This window comes from Cervus elaphus, chromosome 14, assembly GCF_910594005.1.
Source record: "Cervus elaphus chromosome 14, mCerEla1.1, whole genome shotgun sequence".
Classification (NCBI taxonomy): Eukaryota; Metazoa; Chordata; class Mammalia; order Artiodactyla; family Cervidae; genus Cervus; species Cervus elaphus.
In genome coordinates, this window is record NC_057828.1 from 60,917,829 (window position 1) to 60,938,898 (window position 21,070).

Below are 21,070 nucleotides of genomic sequence, written 5' to 3' on the forward strand. Positions count from 1 at the left end.
AAATTCACAAAGGACAATGGAAAAATGAAGCCATGAAACCCAGCTAGGGCGAAACCAATCCCCTGGAAGACGTCCTCCCCACTCTCTGTCCCCCAGAAGATGGGCATACCTGTGGCTACTGCCCAGCAAGGCCAAGTAGTCTGTCTTCACGGTGTAGTAGCCGAAGGGCACGTGAGCCATGAGGTAGCAGAAGTGAGCAGCCTCCACCAGCCCCTTCCCAGCTGTAGGCGGAGAACAAGCCCAGGTCAGGGAACACACCCACAAAGAGAGGGACCCACCATCCGGGTGGGAGGGGAGAGGATTAGAGAGCGGCTCTGAGGTCAGAGCAGGGAGCTTCCGGGGAATAAAAGAACAAGCTCTCCATGACACGAGTCACAGACCCCAAACCCCACTCCCTCTCCCACCCCATTCTTGCCCTCCGACATTATATTTCACGTCTCTTCAGCCAGAAAAAGGAACTATTTCACATTCCCCCAATGGACTTTTGATGAGGACGTTTCTAAGCATTTTAGTCCTTCTGGAAGGGAACAAATAGGTAAGAAATGCCTACACCTGAGAAGAAAAGCAGACCCTTGGAAGCAGCGGTTTTTAAACTAGGCTTCTTGGGACATTGATGCCTCCCCCGCTAAAAATCAAACAATAGAAGACTTTTTCCCAGTGCTCATAAAAATCACATTCAGTACCAAATTGTTCCCAGTTTTTAAATGTTCTCCCATACCTTTTTCATTACTTCCACACTGAGTTAATTCAAGTAGGCAAAGTAATTAGCCTGGCACCCAAGAAGGTTCAACAAAAGTTAAGTTCTTTCTACCCAGGTGCTGAATAACCTGTCATTTGACTGGGCACAACTTTACCTGTAGCTATTTTAAGTTTAGCAGAGCAGTACTTCACGAAGTGCCACAAAGCAATGATTTTCTAAATATTCTGTCCCTTGACCCAATCTGAGAACCACTGATCTGCAACATCCAACAGCCCCTAAGTGTTTAAAAGGCCACATTCACAAAGAGATGATAGAAATAAAGACTACACAGTTACCCAGGGTAGCTCAGACAAAAATAGAATTTCCTATCTGGTTGAGCTGGGTCACTGGGGGACTAACAACAACAGTAGGAGAGATGCTCCAGGTGTTAACTCCATCTGCTGGGGACTCTGACCCCGGCACAGGAATCAACCACTCAGGGCAGCCTCCTGCAGCGGCAGGACACCGGAGTCTCAGGGGCCTGGCCTGCACTCACTCACAGCAGAAATCCGGGAAACGGAAAGGCAAGAAGGACACTCCTTTCCCTGGATTTTCTGTCCCCAAAACACTGAGGCTCCTGGGTCAAAGGAACGGCTGAGGCGCAGACTTGGGCCCAACACAGAACTGAAGTGTAAGCACAGGGTGTTTAAAGCTGGCCTGGAGACAGAGGCGAGGAGGGGACAGAGCTGGTGTCTGCTTACCCAGGGTGTCCCCCATGGTGACAATCGTGCGCTGGTACAGCTCCGGGTCTCCACCCTGGTTCGACAAAATCACTGCTAAGTGTGGCCTCCAGTCTCCCCACTGCTTGTCCCCACAACACTGAAAAGCAGCAGAAAAATTGAACACTGGCTGAGTAATACAGCCCCGGCCAGAACATAGGTTAAGGAAGGCTGTTGTCTATTTTCTGATTTGCCAGGAATGCCTATTAGGCTGCCTGCAGTGCGGCCACTCATTGATTCTGAGTTTTCTTTTATTAAAAAAAGCAAAACTCTTAGAAGGATGGGTAGGCAGACACATATACATACATACACACACAGGAGTATTGGGAGGTGGTGGTTGGTGGTTTAGTTGCTAAGTTGTGTCCGACTCTTGTGACCCCATGGACTGTAGCCTGCCAGGCTCCTCTGTCCATGGGATTTTCCTGGCAAGAATACTGGATTGGGTTGCTATTTCCTTCTCCAATATTGGGAGGTAGATAAATAAATAAAATCACACTACTAGTCACTAATTTTCAAATTTCATCCTGGTGCCCCTAATCTCAATAGCTGGGGGCCAAATTTAAAAAAACACACACACTGATATTGATACACTTCCTTCTTGGAGGATCGCAAACCCTTGGTTCATGAGAAGAGTCCATATTAACCTGTAAGAAAACAGGGGAACACTGGGATCCTTAATATTTTACCAAATGGCTAATGTTCTCTGTTTTTACAGAGTCCTCTTCTACACATCACCTTCTTTAGTCTTCACACAACTCTGTGAAATCTAATTCCTGTCGCCTCTTGAGAGAAAACAGGCCAAGGGGCCCAGCCAGCGTTAGTCGCTAGTGACGGTGCAGGGGCAGCAGAGCTCCACGAGGGGGCGGTAGAGGGTAGTCAGAGAAGTGGACGCGGGTGGAAGCCCCATAGGAACGGATGGGCCGTTCTCCTTGAATGCCGGGGAATTTCGGGGCAGAGGAAATAGCAATAAAGAAAGCAATGTCACAGGCTCTGGATTCAACAGGAGTCCTGCCTCTTGAGCAAGTTTCTTAATGCCTTTGAAGCTTTGTTTCTTCATCTCCTAAATCGAGATCATAATGTCTACCTGACTGGATTACTGTTGGTAGTGAAATGCGATTGGTAAAGCCCATAGCATAGTGCCTTGCACTTGGTTTGCACTTTATAAATTACATGTAGGTGTAAATACACACACACAGAAGCACAGCAGAGGAAAAGAGATGATTTGCAGGCCAGTCCGTCCTCCAATTTGTTACACAGAATGGACAGAACAGGAGATTGACAGTAATAGCTAAGATCTGGAGGTCAAAACAATTCACAATTATTTGGTATTGTATTTGTAATTATCCCACAGAACAAAAGATGCTTTATCCAGCTCCATTTTATAGATACTCTTTGTTTATCTGGGCAAAGCAGTGTGAATGAGAGGAATGATAATAATAAATCACAAAAATAATAGCAGTTCTCACTTATTGCACTCTGACCCCGGGCCACAGCCTGTGCTAAGCATTTCTCCTGTGAACAATCACATGCATTAAGTACCATTATTATCCCCATTTTAACGTGTGAGCCAGGCTCTTTCTGGCTGGAACTAAGGCAGCCAGCAACAGAAAAGCTCTTGCTAAAAGAATGAAAACTTAGAAGCAATTCTTCTGTCTCCTCCCCAGGTGATGGAGGCAGGGGGGGAATCACTGTAAAGGAAGTCTATAGAGGTGGGGAGAGACAGAGAACACTTATTAACTAACTTCAATGGGCCAAGCATGGCCATTAATACATTCAGATATTCTCTCTCCTTTAAATTTTTACAATAACTCTGTTAGGCATCAAAATGCCCACAAAGACGAAAAGCTGAGACTCTGAGACTAAGTAACAAGACCCAGTTCACACAACAGTGAGAAGCAGAGTCTAGGTTAAGCCTGTGACAGAAGCTGACATCTCTGTTTTCCAGTCGCCATGCTTCGTCCACCACACCTCTTATTGTAAGTACCAGAGTCTAGCCTTTACTGGCTGCTATGATGCTAGGAAACTCTCCAACACGGGTGTCAAATACCACATTGGAATATCACCTCTGGCTCCTTGGTTTTCTCACCCAAAAGCAGGGATCAGTTAGCAAACTCTACCAGTGCACTGAGACCCAATGTTGTTTGTTGATTGCATCACTCCCTGCATTTAGTGTTTTGTGGCGTGGTAGGATTTCATTGCAGAGCACAAGCACTCGGCAGAACTGTGAGGTGCATCCCGCGTTCTGATGTAGCCAGTTCATTTGACAAAGGGGCATGAAAGTCAGTATTTCTCTTTTCTTTTCTTGAAATTGTCCACAAGCAATAAGAAGGACAAAAAAGCAAAAGTGTGAGTGTGTTTTCACTAAAACTAAACGTCAGCAAAAACCCAAGCCTCTAAATACAAGAAAAGGCTTCCAAAAGAGATTGAGCAGAGGTGGGTTCGGGAGGCAGAGAGAGAGAACACCAGAGACAAGGGATCCCACAGCCATCTCCACTGGCTCACAGAAAATACCAGGTTATGTGGAAATGCCAGCTGGCCTGGAACATGGCCCTGGCATCTCCCCAGCTCAAACCTCCCATAAATAATGGGTCCAAGGAAGGGTTGGAGCCTGTGAAGGAACAAATACAGAATTTGTACAAATATACCATCAAGATAAAAGGAGGGAAGAAGGTAGAGAGAACATTCACCAGAAAAAAAAAACAAATGATACCACCAAACAAAGAATGGTCATCAAATATTTCATCAGGAATTAAGTAAAATAATGAAACAGTTTCTTTTATGAAGCAAGACCCTGAAGCTAAGTTATAGGAGCAGAGGAAAGAGATGGTGGAGAACAGGAGGAGGTAGATGTGACCTGCAAAAGCTCAGGAGGGAAGTGGGAGGAAAGTCAAAGAAATAAAGACAAAAATGGAGGGGACTTCCCTGGTGGTCCAGTGGTTAAGAATCTGCCTTCCAGTGCAGGGAATGTGGGTTCTATACCTGGTCAGGGAACCAAGATCCCACATGCCATGGGGCAAATAAGCCCATACAACACAACGACTGAGACTCCGTGCTCTGGAGCCCACACACCATAACCAGAGAGAAGCCACGCTCCCACAGCAAAGAACCCGGGCACCACAACTAAGACCAGAAATAGTCGAATAAATAAATACATATATTTTTTTTAATGACAAAATTTCAAAGAGCTCAGCAAGTAAGAGACACCGGTGAAAAGATAGTAAGGGACACACAGGAGGGACACAGCAAAAAAGAAGAAAAGAAAGAATTAATCATATATATATATATATATTATTATATTTTGTATATAGAGGGAGTTCCTGAAAAGAAAACCAAAATAAGAGAACAAAACAAATACTGAAGGACATAATTCAAGAAATTTTTCCTGAACTGTTAAGAGATGGATGCACATATTAAAACAGCGTGCTCTATCCCCCAAAAATCGACACAGACAGTCAACAACAAGATATATCTTACTAAAATTACTGGACTTCGAGGACAAGGAAGGAATGCCTTGGGACAAAAAGATCAAGTCTCTTATCATGGGAAAACTATCAAGGTGGCCTCAGGGTTCTCTTGAACCACATCTCACACTGACAACCTGTAGAATCTAAAGTGTCCCTCTTTGAAGGGTCCCGTGCAGTGGTGGGGAAGGAAGGAAGCCTGGTTGTGGGAAGCGGGGAGAGCAGCCTCAGCTTCACTCGCTATTCTTCACTCAGCAGGTAGCTGTGGATTTGTGGAAAGAGCAAGATCTTCGGAATCAGATAGACATGGGCCAATCTTGACTCCTCTGCCCCTAGCTCTGTGATCTTGGGTCATTTTACACTTTCGCATCTCAGTTTTCATGATTGCAAGACAGGGATAATAATTCCTACCTCCAGGCATTAAATGAAATAATATGCATCACAATTCTTAGCACAGGACCAGGCACATGGCAGGTAATTAAGGGACAGTTGTTGTTTTATTTGTCATCTCTAAAGCCATCACTTCGTTTCTGAGCAGTCCCCACCCACTAAACCCTTAGGATGCTGGGCTCCTGTTACGAAGGGTACCGTGGCTGCCTGTGGGATCCTCCCCGACATGAGCTGGAAGAGAGTCTGCAGTGGATCGTTGAGCGCCAGCGTGCTGGTGAAGCTGCAGAGAGAGGGGACCGACCATCAGTGGGGACCCAATCAAGAGCACCTCTAACCCATTGCCTTGCAGTGGCTTCTGTTGAAACTTGAGTTTCTCTCTGCTTTTCGGTTATGGCTCAGCTCCATCCCACTTTCGGACACCCATCCCACCACACACCCCAAGCAGACCTTACCACCCAGGGAGACCTTCTGCACTTCAGCACTGACACCCTATCTCTTGAGCAAACCATTTTTATAGACCTTCGTCCATCATGGAGATGAACCACACATAAGTCAATGAACGCTGAGAGCCCAACAGTAAACCTGAACCTCTTCTTTCCAGACCCCTCCTCCCCAGCCACCCTCGAGACCCACTGCCCCAAGGCAGTCCCCCTCCAGGCCAAGCCTACAGTTCTCAGTGCTGGGTTTTTTGGGCTTATCGCGAACCCGGGTCTCTCATGCCTTTGCTCACAAGTACTAAATAGTCATTTTCAGTAACTGAAGAGGCGTAGAGCAGGGACCAGAAATGATCCTGCTGATGACAAACCGTGGGATCTGCTTAACAAGTATATAATAAGCTCTATGGCTGATTTGAGATTTAAGCATACTCAGTAAGAGAGATATTTCACGATTCACTGGGCCCCATCAAACATCAATGGCCCAAGGCGGAGATCCGTAGCAGAGATGTATGCTACAGCAGAGGGTTGTCGGATGCTCGCTTCCAAAACCTAAAGGAAATTTATCCCTCATAATGCTGTCTTTAACAGCATCCTTCCTCCAGAGCTGGGAGTGCTTCTTCTCATAGAAGTTCAGTGCTCCTCACTGTTCTGGCCTCTGAACATAATGAAGTACATGGTGGTCACTATTTACTGGGAAGACTGAGGGTCAGAGTAATAAAGAGACTCAGCAGGGACCATGGTGAAGAACAGACTCCCAGGCAGTGGGATAGATGTGAGCCCCACAGACCAAACTTAAAGTTGGGGTGTCCATCTCCTTATCCAACTCTGCCCAGCAGGATTTACAGCCAATTTAAATATAAGATGGCTTCCCTGGTGGCTCAGATGGGAAAGAGTCTGCCTGCAGCACAGGAGACCCAGGTTCAATCCCTGGGTTGGGAAGATCCCCTGGAGAAGGAATGGCAACCCACTCCAGTATTCTTGCCTGAAAAATCCCATGGGTGAAGGAGCCTGGTAGGTTACAGTCCATGGGGTCATAAAGAGTTGGACACGACTGAGCAACTTCACTTCACTTAAATATAAGATAAGGCTTCCCTGGTGGCTCAGCAGTAAAGAATCTGCCTGCCAAATGCAAGGGACTCGGGTTCAATCCCTGTGTCGAAAGATCCCCTGGAGAAGGAAATGGCAACCCACTCCAGTATTCTTGCTGGAGAAATACCAGGGACAGAGGAGCCTGGTGGGCTACAGTCCACGGGGTTGCAAAGAGTCAGACGCGACTGAGCAACTAAACAACAACAAGCTGAGAAGGTTGCTTCAAGGCTTAAAGCAACACGAGAAGATAAATGTTGAGTTAGCATCCTTCTCACTGTCTGACCCAAGCCTGCTTCTTATGGGAGGGTCCCCCACCCCACCCCATCCCTGCCACACATCTGTCCCCAGCCACCCACAGATGCTAACTGCAGCCTGAAGGGCTGACCCCAGCACGTGCTACACCCACCACCTCCGTCTGATCCTGAGTCTCCTTAACTGTTTCATCGCCCCTGTTCTAAACTCCTGGCTAGGTACTCACACCTGCATTCCTATCCTATTCTGGTTTGAGCCTTCTTCCCAGTGCCCCCTGGCACCCAGGTCCTGATAAACCAGTGCAACCTGTGACCGAGGGCATCCCTTCAGTCTTGACATCTCCCTTTAGATGAAGTCTTCCGTATCTCATCTCCAGCCCTATAAACCCCTTTCTCCCACAGCTCACAGTCCTGCTACTGTGTACCCCTCCCTACCTCTCAGCACCCACACCCCCACTGAGGACTAAGCAGTGAGTTACTCACTCTCAGTCCTAAGGCTCTGTCATTCACCCTTAAGGGATCCACCCCCTCACTGATTCAACTCTCTAGAGTTCTAGGAACTTCTCTCTTCCAATGAGAGAAGGCTACTGCAGTGCAGAATCCTGTTTAATCTTTGGAAGCTCTGACCCTGAGAAAATGTTAGTAAAATGTTTTGTTCAACTTAGCAGCTAAAAAGAATGTATCCACACCTAGGCTATAAGGATCTGGAGAAGAAAAATACTATGCCCAACTTAGAATTGGAAAGACGCTTGGAGGGTGGGGCTCCTCAGTGCATCTTGTATGTCTCCCTACCCTCATCCCCACGTTTGGAGGGGAGGTCTCTCCACTCCACTGGTCTCTCCCTGCGCAAGTCCCCAACTCACCCACTCATGACCCAGCTGTAGGTCCTCGGGTCCATCTTGCTGGAGAGGAACAGAGCGTGGCCCCACAAGTGGTTCTTCATGGCCCACTCCAAGGCTTCCTGAAAACACAGACATCGCCTTCAGGACCTCCATGCTCACCTTCCTCTAACACAACCAACAACTGTGCTTGGGTACCACTGCCCCCTGAGCAACTAGAGGCCAGGCTTCCAGGAAGACTCGCAGAGCCTCCATGTGAATCTGAGAAAGAAAGAGTAGGGAACCAGCTTCAGCTGGCGGGTATTTCTCTCTCCATTGTCCCTTTCTCCAACCTTCATGTTATCAGAACCTATTACATGATTTCATTAGCTCCCCACAAACATGGTTACCAGTTACCTTTATCTCTTGAGAAAATGTCACATGATACTTTCATGAGCCTAAGCACCAAGAATGAGAGAGGCATTTCACACCAAGACCGAGTCTCTAAAGATGAGTTGTAAGATGGTGTTCACAGGGCATATAGAGGAACTGTTTATTAACAACTGTGGCAGAGACACCTAGTTCCTCACCCAAATCCATGCTCTCCTTCCTGGGCCAAGAGCTGGACTGTATTTCCCACCTCCCTGGCCCTGAGGTGTGGCTGAGTTCTAGGTTATCAGATGGGAATGGAAGCAAATGCATGCAGCCTCTGGGTCTGGCCCATAGAACTCCCCATGCTCAATCCTCCATGGCCTTGTTCCCATCTTGTTGGAATGCAGATGACACCCAGGAGCCTTAGAGGCTCTATGTTAAAGATGGTAGAGCCTCATACAGCTGAGTCCTTGGGTTACTTATGGAGGAGGGCTGCCCCATCTTCTGTTCACCTGCTCAGTACTCTCACATGAAGAGAAAAATGCTGCTATTATGTTTAAGCCAGTATACATAGCCATTATCCTACCCCACCTAATACTATAACTAACTGCCTACTAACTATCAAGTGCTTATTAGTTAACTAGTCAACTTCATATGTCAAAGTAATCACACCATTAATTTGGTGACATGGGTCAAAAGCTGCAAACTTAAAAACATACACATACATATATTTATCTTTTCATTTAATTTTCAAAACTATTTAGTAAGAGTTTAATTTATATGTGAGGTTGAGTGGTGAAGAAGCCACCTGCCAATGTAGGAGACACAGGAGATGCAGGTTTGATCCCTGAGTCAGGAAGATCCCCTGGAGGATGAAATGGCAACCCACGCTAGTATTCTTGCCTGGAAAAATCCCATGGACAGGGGAGCCTGGTGGGCTACTATAGTCCATGGGGTCACAAAAGAGTCAGACACAACTTTGTAACGGACCACGCAATTTTCTTACTGTCCCCAAAATAATTTGATTTTTGGACAGGAGGTTACTAATGAGGTATTTTCACCTCCAAATGAAAATGCATTTGATTATCCCAACATCTCCCACGTTACTGTATTTGAAGAGACAATAAATTTAAACAGTTACAGTTAGGAAATTCAGCCTCATAGTCAGTAGAAGTAAAAATGACATTAAGATTGCTCTTTTTGAAACAAGTTCCTACTGTATAGCACCAGCAACTATATTCAAAATCCTGTAATAAAACATAATATAAAACAATATTTAGAAAAAGTGTATCTATATGTAAAACTGCATCACTCTGCTGTATAACAGAAATTAACACAACATTATATATCAACTATACTTCAATTTACAAAAAACAAGAAACCCAGGTGAAATCTTTAAAAAAAAAGAAAATGTTCTTTTTGGGGAAAAGAAGATTGATATTTTTGTACGTTAAACTATTTCATAGTAGTATTTTTTAGAAGGATTTACTAAAGACTGGTAAGCTTTCTTATCTCTCCTTGCTATTCTTTGGAAGTCTGTATTCAGTTGGGTGTATCTTTCCCTTTCTCCTTTGCCTTTTGCTTCTCTTCTTTTCTAAGCTCTTTGTAAGGCCTCCTCAGACAACCATTTTGATTGGTAGGGATTTACTACATTAGTCAAAAATCTGCATCCCCAAAAATATAATTAAGAATAATTGATGAATTGAGAACTTATATGGAGGATATCAATCTTGCCCAATGCCAGAATTAAGATCCTGCTGCTGCTGCTAAGTTGCTAAGTCGCTGCTAAGTCCGACTTTGTGCGACCCCATAGAGGGCAGCCCACCAGGCTCCCCCGTCCCTGGGATTCTCCAGGCAAGCACACTGGAGTGGGTTGCCATTTCCTTCTCCAATGCATGAAAGTGAAAAGTGAAAATGAAGTCGCTCAGTCATGTCTGACTCTTAGTGACCCCATGGACTGCAGCCTACCAGGCTCCTCCATCCATGGGATTTTTCAGGCAAGAGTACTGGAGTGGGTTGCCATTGCTTTCTCCTGAATTAAGACCCTAGTCAAGTGTTAATATAACATTTTAAACATATTGTGGAGGAGAGCTCCTCACAGATCACCCTGAACTCCCACAGTGCTCTATCTGCCCTTGCTACCTTTGGGTCATAGTATGATAGATGATGTGGTGGGTGGTCACAAGCCCAAGCTCAGGTACCAGGCTGCCTAAATCTAAACCTGGGCTTTATTACTAACTTTCCTCATTTAAAAATACATAGAATAAGAATAGAACCTAAACTAGAGGGTTTCTATGAAGATAAATGAGATAATGCATATAAGGTGATAGGTATCTGACACATAGAAAGTATTTTTCAAATATTTTCTTTTATTATTGTTGTTGTTATGATCATTACTTATTCTTAAGAAAGAGATTATCACTGATTTATCTCTGTATCTCCCTACTGGGTTTGATGCCTTAGAAGAAGTGGCTGCTACATAGATGTTTATTGAGTAAGTGAATCACTGGTGAAATAGCAGTCCCTACTATATAGTGAATATATATATTAAATATATAATGACTATATACACACACATATATGCTACATGTTGATCCCATTTTCACTGAGTATCATGTCTATCTCTCATTTAAAAGATAACATCACATACAAAGAAACACACATAATTAAACATTTAAAGGTAAAGGTGAAGTCACAAAAGTATTTCAACTTTATTTTCATAAGTTAATTTTGAAGCAGGAAAAGCCTTTCTATATATCATCCCAAAAAAGTGATTTCAGACAGAAAATCCTAAAAAAGTAAAGAGCTCCTACAAATCAATATATGGGTATCAAAAATCCACAGAAAAATGTGGAAAACCCATGACAAAAATATTCACAGATTAAAGGATATTCAGCTTCATTTATAATAAGAAAAATGCAAATAACTGCTATACATTTTTTTCACCTCTCACACTGGCACATATCAAAAAGAAACACCCTGGGTTGGTGAAAGTTGGGGGAAGCAGGCACTTGATAGAGTAATCAGTACAACCTCTAAAAAGTCAGTTTGTAAATATCTATCAAAATTACAAACCATATACCCTTTGATCCAAAGCTTCCACTTCTACAAACTTTCCTTACGTATATTCTCTCCACAGGGGCAAAATGACAGTGTTATTCACTGCAGCATTATTTGTAATTGTAAAAGACTAGAAATGATCTAAGTGTCAATCTACAGAAGTTCAACTGAATTGATTATAATTCATCTAGAGAAACCTATGTAGCTGTAACTAATAATGAGGAAGGTATTTGTATATAATAAGAAACAAGAGTCACCAAAATGCGGCCCGAAGACCCAGTTCAGCCCACTGCCTGTTTTGGTACAGCCTACAAGCTACGAAAAGTTTTTACACTTTTAAATGATTGGGGAAAAGATCAAAAAAAGAATAATGCTTCATTACACGTGAAAGTGATATATTCAAATTTCTATGTCCATAAATAAAGTTTTATTGAAACACAGCCACACCCATTTATTTACAGATTATCCATGGCTGTCTTCACACAATAACAGCAGAACTAAGTAGAGCAAAGCCTGCAAAGCCTAAAATATTTACTATCTGTTCCTTTACAAAAAAAATTTACCAGTGCCAATATAGTGTTTCCTATAAGATTTTGTTAAATGACAAAAGGAAGGTGAAGACATGATATGTAATATGCTATAAGGGCAAGGAGGGAGGAAATAATTATATATGGAAGAAATACCTCCATATATTTCAGAAAGGAAAAATCTTATGGCTGGGAAGGAGCAGGGAACAGCATCATTTCTCCCATTATATCCCTTTTATCTTTTGATTTTTAATTGATTTGAATTTATTTCAACCATTTATGCAAATATTTAAGTTTACTGAAATGCAACTCAATCCAGTATTCTTGCCTGGGAAATCCCATGGATAGAGGAACCTGGTGGGCTACAGTCCATGGAGGGTTGCAAAGAGTCAGACACAACTGAGTGACTTTCACTTCACTTCACTTAAGACTTCTGTAAAATGTGAGCTCAACTTCAAAATTAGGGTATAAAATAATAGGGACATATGTGAGGTGATGTATATGTTAATAACTCAGTGAGGGGAATACTTTCACAACATATATCAAATCACATTGTACACTTTATCTTACCATTTTATTTGTCAAATATACTTCTATTTAAAATTTAATAAATAATATAAAAATGTCAAAGTCTAACTTACACATCAAAAAATACAGAAGACATCACTTCATCAGTGGAATTATTCAGTATTGACATGTATGTTTTAGATATAGTTGATGGAGGTATCATTTGTAAACAAACTTCCTGGAAACTAATTTAGTGTATATGTGAAGAGCCTTTTAAAAGTACATACTCTTTAACCCAGTAGTTCCACTTCTAGGAATCTATCTTAAAAAAATAATAAAAAGATCATCCAAAGATTTATATAACAAGATTTTCGAATTGTGTAATTATGGTGGTGGTGGTTTAGTGGATAAGTCGTGTCTGGCTCTTGCAGCCCCATGGACTGTAGCCCACCCGGCTCCTCTGTCCAGGGGATTTTCCAAGCAAGAATACTAGAGTAGGTTGCCATTTCCTTCTTCAGAGGATCTTCCCCACCCAGGGGTGGAACCCTGGTCTCCTGCATTGCAGGTGAATTCTTTACCCACTGAGTTACCAGAGACTGGCAAAATTGTACATGGCCTATAGAGTCAACAACAGTGAATTGTGCATAAAATATGATACATTCATATAATGGAATATATCTAGTTTTTAGTGGCATAGTTTAATGCTATGAGAGGGTTTCACCATATAGTCTTAAGGGGAAAAAAAGAAAAAAATTGTTTATGTAATTTAATTTAACTTTTAATATTGATACATATGCATAGAAAATACTAGAAGTAAATATATCAAAATGTTAACAGGTATTATCTTTTAATGGTAGGACTTTGGTTTTTTCCTCCTTTGTACCTTTCTGAACTTAACTGTTATGAAATGAGTATATGTCACTCATATCATTGGGGGAGGGGTGAGCTATAGGGCTGCCGGGACTATTTTAAGCAGGAGCGGGCGCGGCACTTGCCTTCTTCCTTCCATAGTAGAGCAGCTTAGTGAATTTCTCCACGATCTGCGCAGGCGTCTCCACGCTGGGAGGAATCTCCCCGGTGAGCAGGTCCCGGGTCCCGGAGCTCAGCACTGGCCAGTCCTCGTCCGTCAGGCTGATGAGGTTGGCCACAGGCGGCTGCCTCTTGTACTTCTCCAGCTTCTTACAGTCCTGCATCAGCAGCTCGGCGATGTCAGACCCCACCATGGACTGCAAGGCAAAGAGAATCCCATTCCCTGAGCTAGAATCCCATTTGTCGCCATGCTGGTACCCCAGGCTGCAGAAGGGGGGCACCGGAGCACCCGCCTTCTTCAGGAGGAGACCCACATGTAAACACAAGACAGTCCTTTTTGCATTGTGGTAGTTGAAACTCCACCTTCATTCTCATGGCTATTTTCTGCCTGTCAGGAGCCACAAAGATGACCAGCAATATGCACACTCTCATAGGTGTATTATCTGCTTGGTGCAGTAACCCAAGAACTGAGCAATAACCAGAGGCTAGTGGAGAAGGGCAGGGAAAAGTTAGCCTTTGAACAGTGGCATTGACCTCAGCAGTTTCTTTTCTTGAGGCCATTTGTTGCTTCTTTAATGTTACCTTTTATAGTTATGCCCCAAGACGAATCTTCTGTCTCCCAGGAAAATTTAAATTTCAGTCCAGCCTGCACCTGCCCATCCTCCGGCCGCGGTGATACTGACCCCGTTCTGCCGACAAAGGAGAACCAACAGCTGCCAGAGTAGGGCCGAGTCTCTGCCCCCCGGTGTCTCAGATTTGCGGCTCTGTGCTGCCTTCTGCTGGCAAAACGTCATGATGTCCACCTTGTGCACATCTTCCCTAGGGAGAGATTTCAAGGAGCCAAGAGTGATGGACAGACTCCGACCCCGGGCAGGACCACCAGCCCCTCCTACAGCGCGAGGGTGCTGCCTGGGCTGGGACTGAGATAGTAACAGAAAGAGGACCTCCTAGGATGGGAACAGTGAGTCTGAAGTTACAGAGCAGTTATTCCCGTATAGAACAGGAAGGGACCGCAGAGATTCTCTCATCCACTGTCTCCATTTTACAGAGGAAGAAACTGAGGCCCAGAGACCTGAAATGACTATTTGGGTGGCAGGTTAGAATACAGACTTTGAGATCAGACAACCCTGGATTTAAATCTAGCCTAAACTTCTCAGCCTACACAAGTTGCTGATCTCCTCTGAGCCTCTGCTCTTTCTGATAAAACAGGGGTGATGAAAATGTCTACCTCCAAGGCTTCCCTGGGGGTACAATGGATAAGAATCTACCTGCCCATACAAGGGACACAGGTTCAATCCCTGGTCTGGTAAGATTCCACATGCTGTGGAGCAACTAACCCATGTGCCCTAACTACTGGCCTTGGCGCTGCAACTATTGAGCCTGTGTGCCACAACTACTGAAGCCTGCACGCCTAAAGCCTGTGCTCCACAAAAAGAGAAGCTACCACAGGGAGAAGCCAGTCCACTGCAACAAAAGTACCTCCGCTCCCCACCACGAGAGAAAGCCCGCATGGAGCAACGAGGACCTAGTGCAGCTAAAACTAATAAACAAAGTAAAATTTCTTTAAAAGTCTACCTCCAACTCAATGTCTTATAATAACCTACAGTGGAAAAGAATCTGAAAAGGAACAGATTTATATATAACTGAATCACTTTGCTGTACGCGTGAAACTAACACAGCATTGGAAATCAACTATACTTCTATTAAAACACTGTTTTAAAGCCTACCTCATACAAAAAGGAATTAGCCAACTGTGTAGCACATATAAAGTGCTCAATAAACAGGAATTATTATTTGCTTGAGATTATTTAATGAAGTCAGTCAAATGGGGATCAGTACCCTAGGTGTCCAAACACCCAACTCGGTATTCTAGGCCACATCGCTACACCTGTGTGTAAAAAATGGAGACAGCAATTCATTTTTACTTGAAGGAACTGTCAAAATACCCTGGGGATTTTCTTGGAGGGGGAAGCTTCAGGATAAGGACACATCTGTATAGTTGTGGTGATATTTAAAGGGCTTCAGAATGCATTATCTCACCTCTGACACCAGCGTGAACTCTTCTCTCCACAACAAAGAACATCCTCAATATTTATCAGAAACATGACTAGGAACTTAAAAGCAGTTCTAGCTCAGTCCTGCAGAGGGCAGACTTGCACACTGTCTAGTAACTCATGCTGACTGGGTTATATACATCTCTCCAGAAAAATGTTTTCCATATGAGCAACTTGCCTGTGATTTCCCATAGGAAATCGTATTATTATTAGGTACCCAGAACATTAAAACCTCCTACCACATAGCCTTTGTAAAATAGAACTGATTTCAGATTTTTAAACCTTTTTCTGTCTTTCAACACTCAAACTGCTTGTCAAAATGGCTCAGGCCACATCTGTCTCCAACTTGTAGCACAAAGATTCCATTCCAATGGGGACAGATATTTTCTTTCAAAGGAAGCCAAGCCCAAATCCCCAAGATGCTGATTTGGGCAGGAAGGTTTCAAAAGCCCTTATTTGGCAACTTTTATGGTGATTTACCTGATCAGCGGTCCTGAGAAAGTCCTCATCTCTTCTTGTTCCTCAGAATCATTAAGAATAACCTGGAACAAAAAACTCAGGTTTGGTCTTCAAGACTATGTCCCCCTAGTGCCCCATTCCTCGGTTGAGTCCAGTATCAGAACCCAGAGCTGTGGTCCTAGTATGAGGCTCAATGCCTCATGGAGAAAGCAGAAAGACAAAAATGAGCTCTCTAGTTGCTGGATATGAGCCAACAGCATCACAGGTAAAACATCAGTCTAGCATTACTTCTTTCAGAGGAGAGCCCACACATTCCTTCACACACACACACACACACACACACACACACACACACACACACACACACACACGCACCAATCCACAGGGTACATGGCTCAGGCCCCTCCAAGAGATTCATGGAGATGCCAGGGCTCAGGCAAAGGGGAGCAGGGAGTAACATGCTGGCATTCAAGGGACACAGAATTTTGTTTACCTCCATGCTGTGCAGTTCAACAAGGGCTGTCTGTCCATCACTGGGAGAGCTGGGACTCACACACACCAGCTGACCTCCTGGCCCAAAACTCACAGGCATGTGAGGGACATAGAACTTCATGGGTTCCTTGGGACCTGCTGCTGAGATGTCCTCTGACCAACCAACACAGGTGGACAGTGTTAGCATTACTACCACTGCTTTGCTTTATGTAAGAAATATTCCACAGACATATTTCTTTCCAAATTTCACTTGGGACCAAGATAAGATTCTGGGTGGGTTACATAATTAGAAGAAATACATGCTCTAAGTCAGATTTAGGCCTTTAATAATATGTCAGACTATAATGCCAAATCCAGCAACATATTACAAGGATTATACACCATGATCAAGTGGGATTTATCCCAGGGATGCAAGGATTCTTCAGTATATGCAAATCAATCAATGTGATGTACCATATTAACAAATTAAAGAATAAAAACCATACAATCATCTCAATAGATGCAGGAAAAACTTTTGACAAAATTCAACACCCATTTATGATAAAAAAAAAAAAAATTCTCCAGAAAGTGGGCATAGAAGGAACCTACTTCAACATAATAAAGGCCATACATGACAAACCCACAGCAAACATCATTCTCAATGATGAAAAACTGAAAGCATTTCCTCTAAGATCAGGAACAAGACTAGGATGCCTGTGCTCATCATTATCATTCCACATAGTTTTAGAAATCCTAGTCATGGCAATAAGAAAAGAAAAAGAAATAAAAGGAATCCAAATCGGAAAAAAAGTAAAAATATCACTGTTTGCAAATGACATGATACTAAACATAGACAATCTTAAAGAGGCCACCAGAAAACTACTGGTGCTAATCAATGAATTTGGTAAAGTTTCAGTATACAAAATTAATGCACAGAAATCTCTTGCATTCCTGTACAATAACAATGGAAGATCAGAAAGAGAAATTAAGGAAGCAATTCTATTTACCATTGCAACAAAAAGAATAAATACCTAGGAATAAACCTTCCTAAAGAGATAAAAAACCTGTACTCAGAAAACTATAAGATACTGATGAAAGATATCAAAGACAACACAAAGAGATGGAGAGATATACCATGTTCTTGGGCTAGAAGAATCAATACTGTAAAAATGACTGTACTACCCAAAGCAATCTACAGATTCAATGCAATCCCTATCAAATAACCAATGTAATTTTTTTCACAAAATTAGAACAGATTTTATAATTTGTGTGGAAGCACAAAAGACCTGGAATAGCCAAAACAGTCTTGAGAAGGAAAAGCAGAGCAGGAAGAATCAGGCTTCCTAACTTTAGACTATACTACAAAGCTACAGTAATAAGACAGTATGGTACTGGCACAAAAATAGAAATATAGATCAATGGAACAGGCTAGAAAGCCCAGCAATAAACCCACACACCTACGGTTACCTAATATTTGATAATGGAGAAAAGATAATCTCTTCAATAGTGATGCTGGGAAAACTGAACAACCCATGTAAAAGAATGAAATTAAAACACTCCATAACACTATATACACAAAAATAAACAGAAAATGGGTTAAAGACCTAAATGTAAGGCCAACACTATAAAACTCTTAGATGAAAACAGGCAGAACACTCTGACATAAATCACAGCAAGAGTTGCTTTTGACCCATCTCCTAGAGTAATGAAAATAAAAACAAAATTAAACAAGTGGGACCTAATTAAACTTAAAAGTTTTTGCACAGCAAAGGAAACCATAAACAAGGCCAAAAAAAAAATAACACTTAGAATGGGAGAAAATATTTGCGAATGAAGCAACACACAAGGGACTAATCTCCAAAATATATAAACAGCTCATGTAGCTCAATATCAAAATAACAAACAATCCAATCAAAAAATGAACAAAAGACTTAAATAGACATTTCTCCAAAGAAGACAAACAGATGGCCAAGAGACACATGAAAAGATGTTCAACATCACTAATTACTAGAGAAATGCAAATCAAAACTATAGTGAGATATCACCTCACACTGGTCTGAATGGCCATCATCAGAAAAGCTACAAACAAAAAATGCTGGGGACAGTGTGGAGAAATGGGAACCCTCTTATAATGTTTGTAGGAAAGTGGATTGGTTCAGTCACTATGGAGAACAGTGTGGAGATTCCTTAAAAAACTAAAAACAGAACTACCATATGACCGAGCAAGCCCACTCATGGGCATATACCCGGAGAAAACCATAATTCCAAAAGATACATGCACCCTGATGTTTATTGCAGCACTATTTATAATAGCCCAGACATGGAAGCAACCTAAATGTTCATTGACAGAGGAATGGATAAAGAAGACATGGCACATATACACAATGGAATATTACTCAGCCATAAAGAGGAACAAAATTGTGCCATTTGCAGAGATGTGGATGGACCTAGAGACTTTCTTGCTGAGTGAAGCAAGTCAAAAAGAGAAAAACAAACATCATATATTAAGGCATATATGTAGAATCTAGAAAAATGGTACAGATGAACCTATTTGCAAAGAAGAAAGAGAGACACAGACATAGTATGGACATCAAGGGGGGAAGGGAGCATGGGATAAATTGATGGATTGGGATTTACATATATACACTATCAGGTATAAAATAGAAAACTAAGAGAACCTACTGTATAGCACAGGAAACTCAACTCAATGCTCTATGGTGACCTAAATGGGAAGGAAATCCAAAAAAGAGGGGATATGTGTGTATATATGGCTGATTCACTTTTCTGTACAGCAGAAAATTGCAACATTGTAAATCAACTATACTCCAATAAAAAATTAATTTTAAAAAAGAGGAATATAATGCAAGGAATTGATGGTTTGGTCCAAATGATAATGTACCAGGCCTAGACTCTCAAGAGGGTGACAGGTTGGGGACTGGCTCTCAGAGCCCCAATACTCAGGGCAAATCTCCTACATCCGGACCTTTGCGACCTGCCTTCACTTTCCCAAACTGACTCTGGTCTTTATTTTCTTCCCTTGTTACCTACAATACCTCTGAGGGCCTCCTCTCCCAACCTGACGATGGCCATGGGCAGTGTTCCTTTCCAAGAATCAGCTATGATGCATTCTTCAGGACAAAAGAAAAGATGGGGAATGGAGCCAAAGCTGGCCACTCTGCCCAGGGGACCTACATATGCAAATGAGGCAGACAAAGGCTCTACTCTTGGAAATACCAGGTAAAGTTGACCTTCCAAGAGATGTGCCACCCAGCACTCTTCTCATCAGACTCAGCCAACTCCTTTAATCACGTCAGTACCCACCAGCCTGAACTGGGCTCCAGACTGCTGAAGTCATGGGGTCATGGAGCTCTGAAGCATCTGCCATGTACTGACTGAGCTCGTAGCTGCTGGAGGTGAGACCAGACTCATGCTGCCAGAGAAGGTTGGACTCCTCCATCAGTGATGGCTGGAAGTTAAAAACAACAAGAACACATGGGGAGAATCAGAGGTACTTTCAGAGAGACAGTCCTCCAGTGTTTCTTCAAAGCAACAAAATTCCAACTTTCAAATAAATCTAATGAATGTGGACATATTGAAAGGAAAAGAAGGGATCATTCAACTGACAGTTCTCACTAAGGGATTCATTTTGGCCCCATGGGTAGAGTGCCCATGGGGTCAGAGGGGTTTTAATTCAAATCCCAGCTTTGTTAATACCAGGCTCTGTGACCTTGAACAAGTGACGCAGACTCTCTAAGTTCAGTACCTTCATTTGTAATGTAGATAATCATACCTATCTTATATAGTTCAAGTACTTACTGCTTGCATTCATTCACCAACTGTTTAATGAGCACTTACTATGCTCCAGGTGCAATGCTTTCCCTTAGGATACAGGTATAAAAGAACTTCCCTGGTGGTTCAGGGGCTAAGATTCTGTGCTCCCAATACAAGGGGCCCAGGTTCAATCCCTGGTCAGGGAACTAGATCCCCCATGATGCAGCTAAAAATTTGCACACCACAACTAAAAAATTCCACATGCTGCAACTAAAAAAAATCCTACATGTTGCAATGAAGATGCATGCCACAACTAAGACCCAGTACAGCCAAATAAATAAATATTTTTTAAAAAAGAAATTCACAGAACTTATATTCTGGGAGGATTGTAAAACAGATGCAAACAATGGATACAAAAGCTCTTTGTCCACATTGTAAAGTACTGTACTCATATATGACTGCTGTTATTGTGTTGTTGTTACTGTTAGTCCTAATAGGTGCCCAGCCCTGTTAAGTATTAGGTATACAGAAGAAACTGTTCCCCCAAATCATACAAATCTAATCAGGGATAGAAGATTAATACAAGACTGTCAAAAATTAAGACCTTGTCTCTTGTAACTTTTCCATAAGTCTAAAGTTATTCCAAAATTGAAAGTTTAAAAACTTCAGGAGTTCCATTTCATAGCCCAACTGGTTCACAGTAAGATTTCAGAAGAGAGAAATGGAAGACTCAAGAAAGGTTTCACATTCTGCTTTTCATACCCAAATTAAAAGATTCCCAGAGGAATCGGGTGGAGAGGGAGGTGGGAGGGGGGATCGGGATGGGGAATACGTGTAACTCTATGGCTGATTCATATCAATGTATGACAAAACCCACTGAAATGTTGCGAAGTAACTAGCCTCCAACTAATAAAAA

The 21,070-nt window shown here is 42.6% G+C and overlaps 1 protein-coding gene across 5 annotated transcripts in view; it reads right to left on the reverse strand.

The window, feature by feature from the left end:
• The window catches only part of SEC16B (SEC16 homolog B, endoplasmic reticulum export factor), a 63,293-nt gene that overhangs the window by 16,942 nt on the left and 25,281 nt on the right, over positions 1–21,070 (reverse strand). For all 5 annotated transcript variants that reach the window (XM_043923866.1, XM_043923869.1, XM_043923865.1 and 2 more), the window contains 9 exons: positions 19,705–19,849; positions 16,406–16,557; positions 15,934–15,995; positions 14,083–14,218; positions 13,366–13,596; positions 7,950–8,047; positions 5,508–5,589; positions 1,441–1,558; positions 110–221 (listed from right to left, as the gene is read on the reverse strand). In XM_043923866.1, coding sequence (XP_043779801.1) covers positions 110–221; positions 1,441–1,558; positions 5,508–5,589; positions 7,950–8,047; positions 13,366–13,596; positions 14,083–14,218; positions 15,934–15,995; positions 16,406–16,557; positions 19,705–19,849 — 1,136 coding nt within the window. The remainder of the gene's footprint in view (positions 1–109; positions 222–1,440; positions 1,559–5,507; positions 5,590–7,949; positions 8,048–13,365; positions 13,597–14,082; positions 14,219–15,933; positions 15,996–16,405; positions 16,558–19,704; positions 19,850–21,070) is intronic.